The following is an 8,141-nucleotide window of genomic DNA, read 5'->3' on the forward strand; positions in this document are numbered from 1 at the left end:
CAGCTATTGAAACTTGTGTATGCTTTGTGAAGTTCTCATGTTGTGTTTTTCAGCTCCATCAATTAATTTATATTCCTCTCTAAGCTATTTATTCTCATTAGCATTTCATCAAACCTTTTTTCAAGGTTCTTAGTTTCTTTGCATTGGGTTAGAACATGATCTTTTAGCTCAGAGAAGTTTATTACCCACCTTCTGAAGCCTGTTTCTGTCAGTTCTTCACACTGATTCTCCATCCAGCCTGTTCCCTTGCTGGTGAGGAGTTGTGATCCCTTGTAGGAGGAGAAGCATTCTGGTTTTTGGGCATTTTCATAGTTTTTGCACTGGTTTCTTCCCATTTTTGTGGATCTATCTACCTGTGGTCTTTGCGGTTGGTGACTTTCAGATGGGGTGTCTGAGTGGACGTCCTTTTTGTTGCTGATGAAGTTATTCCTTTCTGTTTCTTAGTTTTCCTTCTGACAGTCAGACCCCCCTGCTGTAAGACTGTTGGAGGTCCATTCCAGACCCTGCTTGCCTGGGGATCACCTGTAGTGGCTGCAGAACAGTAAGGGTTGCTGCTAGTTTCTTCTGTTATCTTTGTCTTAGAAGGATACCCACCAGATGTCAGCCTGAGCTCTCCTTTATGAGGTGTCTCTTTGGTTATACAGGGGTCAGGGAGCTGCTTGAGGAGACAGTCTGTCCCTTATAGGAGCTCAAGTCCTGAGCTGTGAGCTCTGTTGTTCTGTTCAGAGCTGCTAGGCAGGTGTGTTTAATTCTGCTGCAGTGAAACTCATAACCACCTTTTTTCCCCAGGTGCTCTGTCCCAGAAACGTGGGGCTTTATTATAAGTTTCTGTCATTCTGATGCCTTTTTTCAGAGATGCCCTGCCCAGCAAGGAGGTAGCCTAGTCACAGTCTGCCAGCAGAGGTGTTGCTGAGCTGCTGTGGGCTCTGCCCAGCTGCTGTGTGAACCTCCTTGCAGTTTTGTTTATAAAGGTATAGTTAGAACTGCCTCAGTAATGGCAGACTGTCTCTGTAATGGCAGACTGCCTCAGTAATGGCGGACTGCCTCGGTAATGGTAGATTGTCTCAGTAATGGTGGACTGCCTTGGTAGTGGTGGACTGCTTTGGTAATGGCGGATGCCCTTCCCCTCACAGAGTGGGACTGTCCCGGGTCCAGCTGTGCTTGCTGTGAAACTCTGAATCCGGAGCATTTCAGATTGCTGGTCTTTGTGGGGGTGCGACCAGACAAGCCAGATCACCTGGCTCCCTGTTTCAGCCCCCTTGTTTTCAGTTGAATGGGTGACTCTGTCTCTCGGGCGTTCCAGTTGCCAGTTGAAATGGCGCACAGGTACAATCACTCACAGGGGCAAAGGGAAAAACATTAAAGAGCTGGAGGGAGCGGGCTTCTTACTCTGCAAATGGTCTCATTTCTGAGGAAGAATCCACATCCTACAAATCAGTGAAGTTTGTTAGCAGGAGAGGGTGGGATGTGTCCCTGGGCTTAACTTCTCCACAGTCAGCTACAACTCAACTTTCCTCAATTGCAAATGGACATGGCAGCCTGGCCTCCTGGGCAATCATAAGGAGCCAATGAGAAAGTGTCTGTGAACACTGAGCACCCAGAGAGCACTCTATGAGCAATCTCTATTCTTTTTAGAGGGCCTGCCTTCAGAGAGGGTCCATGGGCAGAGGGAATCTTGCTAGGACCCACTTGCCCTAATGGTGACAGTGAGGTGGTTAAGGGCTTCCAGAAAGCAGCTGGGGGGTATGGAGAGTCAAGCCTAGGGGGAAGGCCAGATCTACATGCCTGACCTTGGGGCAGGACCCTCATCTCTGTGTTGGTTCCTTCATCTGAAAATGAGGAGGTGTTGATTTCTCATTCATCAAATGCTCAATATGTCAGAGGCCTCTTAGGAGCACTGTGGGGAAGATGGTGTTAATGCATCTTGTCAACCTCAGATTCTCCTGTATCTTCACTCCCCACCCCACCTGAACCATGAGCTCCAAAAAGAGAGGAGCTGGGTCTTGGACAACTTTCTTGCTCCCCACTCCCTCTGCCCCAGAAGGTGTCCAAAAGCTATTTGTAGAAAAGTTGAAAAGCCTATTCATCCACCAAAGAGAGGGTCATCTAACTAATTCAAAGTCTAAGGCTAAGGAGATTTGGGAGTTTAGTTTAAGTCAGAGGTTGCATACTGGCCATGAGTGGGCTAAATTCATCTCAGACAGGTTACTTAATTTTTGGCTTCCTCATTAGTAAAATGAGCATATTAATATCTGAAATGACTGTCAAGGATTAAAATAATTAATATATGCAAAGTGTTGAGGACCGTGTCTGACACATAAGTGTTGTGTATTTGTTTTATTATTATTATTAGAGTCACATGACATTCTTAAAATCTTTGAATCCAAGTGTCTTCACATGACTTCCTCAGTTAACCCTAGATCACACCACTCGCTCCTGTCCCGCCCCGAGCCCCAGAAGATCCCCGGTGTGCGTCTCCTGACTGCAGTCTGGTCCTCTGCCCTCTTTGTTCCTGTTGATTAACAGGCCATTTGGTAACAGATTGTCAACAGAACCATGAAGATTAGAGACCTGAGCCAGACCAGTTCTTCCTCTCACCTCCCCTCTCACCACCACCCCCGCCTCCCAAATCAGGCAAACTCAAGACAGGTCCCTGAGCTGGCCTCTCAGACCCATGGCTCCACCTCAGCCAGCTGTGTATTTTTGGGCAAGCCCTTCCTCCTCTCCAGGTCTTAGTCTCCCCAGGAGTCAAATGGGCTCCAGAACTCCGTCCACCTCCAAAGTGTGTTCTGAAATAGGGAGAGTAGAGAGGACTTATCATCCCCCCTGGGTCCCTAATTCTCTCTGCAGCAGAGCTGGGAACTCTAGTCCTATCCCCTTTTAAATATCCCTCTCAATGCGAAAGAAGAATCCCGTGCCAGCTGCGACAGAACAGCAACCACAGAGCTCCGTGATTATCTGGATGCAGGTTTTATTATCATTAGGGTGACTGTCTTCGACAAGGGGAAAGGGCTTAGAGGGTTATATACAAACCACAATTCTTGGGCGATGTTTCAATATTCCCATCCATGTTTATCCCACAGCCACACACAGTGCAACACCATAGGGTAGTCTCCTACATATGCTTCTCCCAGCAGAACACAGCTGTGAGTCAGGGCTCTACCCACCCCCAAAAGGATGCCCAGAAAGTGGAAGATACTGGGTCATAGGGATGAAGTTGACACATGGAGAATCCTGCCAGATGGGGTAGGAGATGGAAGCTGGATTTACACATCCATGCTTCAGTCCCACCCCACCCTCACTGGCTGCCCTCCCTAGCCAGTGAGGAGCCTTTGCAAGACACAAAAGACCATCTTAGCCAGAGCTAAGAAAGGAGCAGGCCTGTGGGGGTGGGGGAGAAAGGGGTTCTAGGATCTGCCCCTTTGCCTGTGGTGCTAAGTGGGAGAATATGGGGTTTAAACTTCTAGGCCGATTTTCTCACATGCCTAAAGGAAGAGGGTAAGGCCAGGGGCTGGGATGTGTATGAATATGGGGTTGGGAGGGAGGGGCTCAGACTTATGGTCAGGGATCTAATGAGAGAATGCAGAGGTCATGAAGGGTGGGACACACAGGGCTCGAGACATCCTTAGACCACAAACTCGACTTCAGGGGAAACTGGGTTCACTCCTCCAGGGGCTCCCTGACCCAGGCCGCCCACCGGCCAAGGTTCTGTTGCTTTTCCTCAGCTCCCTGGCTCCTGCTGAGGTCATCCAGGAGCCCCAGCAAGAGGACCGCTTGACCACAGGCTCCCTGGGGCTCACAGGAGCTTCCCACGGCTCTCTTGCCCGGATGTTGGCGTTTCTCAGGCATCAGCTCTTCCTTTCTCTCTTCCTCCTCCTCCTCTTCTTCCCAGCTCCTTTGAGCCTTGGGATCTGCCAGACGTCTCCCTGGGTGCTGCCGCCTGGTGACAGCATACCCAAGCCAGGGAGAGCGCCGACCAGGGTGCTGCCGCTTGTGTTGGGTTGCATCGACTGACCATGAAGCCTCGTCTTCCCGTCGGCCAGGGTGCTGCCGTTTGTGGGGTCCCACAGCCCCCTCTTCTTCTTCTTCCTCTTCTTCAACTCCCACTTCCTCCTCTTCCTCTCTTTTGCCTGGATGCTGACGTTTGGAGAGCCAGTCAGGTTGAAGGATCTGGGACGCTGGGGAGGGAAAGAGGTCAGTGAGGGGCCTCTGACCCCTGTAATAGGCAGGTGCCTGAGTGCTCACTCCAACTCTCCTCCCAGGCAGGGCACATTTTCTGCAGCTCCCACTCAGGGGCAAGGTCTTGCACCTGCCCCTCAGGTCTCATAGATACACACACTCACACAACAGTCAATGGCATTGCCTCTGGGTTCCAATTGCAGCTCTGTGGCTCCCTAGTTGGGTGACTATAGGTGTGACCATACACGGCTCAATTATCTCTGAGTCTCAGTTTTCTTCTGTGTAAAATGGTAATTACATAGTTGTTAGGGAGATCAAACAGTGTGATAAAGTGTTTGAAGTGCTTAGAATAGTGTCTGGCACAGAATTGCCTAGTCAATAGTAATTCAAACTGTTACATACAAAGAAACTCTCTCCCTAGTACACAGAAGCTTCCCCACTAAGGGTCGGCTCTATGTGAAATATTCCCAGCATTGAGAGAGGGGAGGAATCTGACCCCTAGGAATGGTCAACTCCAGACCCTACCCAGGCGCGGCCAGGGAGGGTTTCTGAGCTTTTGAAAGGCAGGAAGCTAGATGACCAAGCCTCTCCCTTCTGCCTCCAGGCTTCCCCCACCCTCCCGACAGCCTAGCCCGACAGCACCCCCCTCGCCCCCGCCCCCGACAGCCCCATCCACTCACCGGAGTGCTCACCCTGGTCCCCCTGCAGCCGCAGGATGTTTTCCCGGAGGAAGAGGAGGCGCTCTGCCTGGCGCAGGAGGTCGTTCAGGCCGGGACGCTCCGCGGCCGTCACCGCCTCCTGCTGGGCTGCCTCTGGCTGAGCACGGCCGCCGGGAACACCGATCAGGTTCAGGGTCAAAGCCAGGGCGAGCAGCAACCAAGGGCCAGGCATCGCGGCGTCTGGGATAGGGGACAGAGCCTGAGGGCACCGAATCCCAGCACATCCTTCTCTGTCTCCCTCGACGCCCGCCAGGAACAAACCACGCACAGTTCAACCGCCCTCCGAGAAGCAGAACTACTGCCCCTTGTGCAGGAGCGGGAGCAGCGGCGGGGTCTGCCCGGGCTCTGCGTCCACACCTGTTACCTCTAGGCGTCTTCGCCCCCACCGGTGCCTGAAATGCCTGCGCCCAGTTCTGCTTGCGCAAGGGAGGAGGCAGTGGGAACCTCATTGCCAGTGCCAGTGCCACCCCTAAACGTTACGCGGAGCTGGGGAGCCAACACTGGGACTGCCTCGCCGGGAGTGCAACCACAGATTGCAGCTCCAGGCACAGCCGCGACGCTGCGTCCCCCCAGGACTGCCCCCAAGGTCCCCTTCGCCACATTGGAATTCCAAGCTCCATGGCCGACGCCCTCATTCCAACGGGAAGATCCCATTTCTGGCGCTAAGATTCGGCTTCTAAAGCTCCAGGTTTATTTGTAAAGCTAAGAATCTATTTCTAATGCTAAGCTTTCATGACTAAGCCAGGAATCCGATTCTAACGCTAAAATCCTAATTTCAACGGTAATTCCAACGCTAAAATTCTATTTCTAGCATTGAGATTCGGATTCGAACTCTTAGGTTCTCACGCTGACGCCCTGAATGCCCAGTTCTGTCCGGCGGCACCCGGGGAAGGGGGTACCGCGGAGCTCCCACCCTGCGCTCCGGACTCCGGGCACCTGAGTGCCCAGCAGCGAGCGCCACCGGTGTGCCCCCGCCGTGCCTCCCGTTGGGTCCCCGGCCGGCTCTCGGGGAGGATCGGGGGGTGCGAGCGCAGCGCCCACCTGTGTACCTGCCCCGCGCTCCAGGAAGCGCTTGGAGAACGGAAAGCGAGGGCTGGCCGAGAGGGCTCCCGGACGCAGCCTGCGGAGAGAGAGAGGTGGGGGCGGTTACCTGCCAGGCGAGGGCTCTACAAGATGGGTCCGGGATCCGGGAACTAGGAGTCCGCAGTCCGCAGGTCAGGAGTCCGCAGCGCCTAGGACCCCGGGCGCCGGCCGAGCGCTCTTCCGCCGGGCAGCAGCTTATATCTGCGCGAGGCGGCGGCTCCGGTGAGGTCAGCGGGGAGGGGTCGCGGCCGCCGGGAAGGGGCGCTGACGGCAGCGGGCCCCGCGGGACCCCGCCCGCCCGCTCCTCCGGAAATCTGGGGCGGAGACGGCGGGGACCCGAGCGGGGGCGCGGAGGCACGGGCTGCAGGATGGGGCGCTGGCGCGGGGTCGTTTCTACACCGCCTCCAGTGGAGATCTGTTAACGAGAACACTCGGTTAGGGGGCAAAGGGACAGAGAGATTGAGAGAAGTACACCAGTAAACAGAGGCGCACGAGAGACAGAGAGGGCGAGGCAAAGACTGGGATCCACACGGAGACAGACGCACGGAGAAACACAGTGCAGACACACACGAAAGGGACACGGCCGCAGAGACCAGTGCAGAACGCACACGGGCGAGAGTAGGGCGCGAGAGAGAATGGGGGACAAGTGGGATTGGAGCTCTGTTTTTTTTTTAGAGAGATAGGGTCTCACTTTGTCCCCCAGACTGGAGGCAGTGGCACAATCACGGCTCACGGCAGCCTCCTCCTCCTGGGCTCAAGTTATCCTCCTGCCTCGGCCTCCTGAGTCTCTGAGATTACAGGTATGAGCTACCCTGCAGGCTCTGGGGTGCTAATCTTAACTGTGTCATTCCTGGCTAGTGCCTCTGCTTCTCTGGGCCTCGGTTTTCTCTGTGCAATAGGAGCCCAGAGGACAGCTTTCAGAATTCTGAAACTGGCTGCCTACAGACTACAACCAGTTCATGGACAATTTTGATTGACTTCCAGAGTGTTTTGAAAAAATTTGAATAACCAACATTTTAAAACCAAGATAATTTAGAAAAAAAAAATGTGGATTTTTGGTTTCTCTTGAAAATCTCTTGAAAAGGAGTGGGTCCACATTTCCTCCTGCCAACAGCCAGCTGAAGCTGAGCCTGGCTGTCGGGGCCACCACAGTCCCAATCACTCCCTAATGTCTCCCAATGCATTGCCCCTGTCACTGAGGAGGGACATTGAAATCTGCAGCCCCCTGCACCAGAAATCTGTTGGAGTTCACCCTACTCTGGCAAAGGAAGGGAGGGGAAGCAAGGAGGAGAAACACATGGTGCCAAGGAACTTGTCCCCCAATCAGTCCCCAGAGTCCCAGATATGGGACTGCCACATCTAACCCTGGTGACTGCCTCTATCTTGAAACTTTTTGAGACAGGGTCTCATTCTGCCACCCAGGCTGGAATGCAGTGGTGTGATCTCAGCTCACCACAGCTTTGACCTCCTGGGCTCAAGGGATCCTCCCACCTCAGCCTCCCAAATAGCTGGGACTACAGGCAAGCACTGTAATCTTTATGGCTAATTTTTAAAATTTCTTGTAGATACGGAGTCTCTTTATGCTGCCCAGGCTGGTCTCGAACTCCTAGACTCTAGCGATCCAGCCCATCTTGAAACATTTAACAAGCACCCACTATGGTGTCAGGCTCCCTGGTAGGTCCTGAAGGCTAGAAGTGAATTAGGCTTAGCCCCAGCCTTCAAAAAGTTCAGAGTCATTGAGGGAGACAGGTTGAAAACCAGACTGACTCTGACAAGGAGTATGCAACGACTCACCTGCCGGGCGGTAAGTGGGCAGTTGGCAGTAGTTGGGGAGAAAACAGAGTCACTGGAGGTGATGTGGGCTAGAGAAAAACCTGGATGCAAGGTAATGAAGCAAGGAATTCAGAACCGGAGCTACTGAATCTGCCAGGAAATGTCCAGAAGGTTCACACAGGGAAAGGAAGCTGAAACTTGAAGGATGCGGGAGAGTTGGCCAGGTCCACTTAGAGGGAACCACATTTTTGGCAGAGAGAACACATGAGTGAAAGCATCTCTGACCTCTGGACAGTCCCAGCGATTTTCTGCTTCACTACTGTACAGTATTTCTTCAGTCTACAACTTTAATCAGGACACCCTAGTGATGTGACAAAGGATTCCAAA

At 53.2% G+C, this 8,141-nt stretch overlaps 1 protein-coding gene across 2 annotated transcripts; it reads right to left on the bottom strand.

Moving 5' to 3' along the window:
• Positions 1 to 2,954: 2,954 nt before the first annotated feature.
• TRH (thyrotropin releasing hormone) lies at positions 2,955 to 6,151 on the bottom strand. 2 transcript variants are annotated; one of them, XM_008982201.5, is made up of 3 exons: positions 6,049 to 6,151; positions 4,872 to 5,078; positions 2,955 to 4,178 (listed from the first exon to the last, which is right to left on the bottom strand). In XM_008982201.5, exons 2-3 carry the CDS (start codon positions 5,068 to 5,070, stop codon positions 3,661 to 3,663), a joined length of 717 nt encoding a protein of 238 aa, XP_008980449.2. In that variant the 5' UTR covers positions 5,071 to 5,078; positions 6,049 to 6,151; the 3' UTR covers positions 2,955 to 3,660. The 2 variants fall into 2 exon arrangements, with proteins under 2 accessions (XP_008980449.2, XP_002758708.2); XM_002758662.5 differs by having other exon boundaries at positions 4,860 to 5,078.
• Between the last annotated feature and the right edge of the window lie 1,990 nt (positions 6,152 to 8,141).

Source organism: Callithrix jacchus, chromosome 15 (genome assembly GCF_049354715.1).
Source record: "Callithrix jacchus isolate 240 chromosome 15, calJac240_pri, whole genome shotgun sequence".
NCBI classification, from domain to species: domain Eukaryota; kingdom Metazoa; phylum Chordata; class Mammalia; order Primates; family Cebidae; genus Callithrix; species Callithrix jacchus.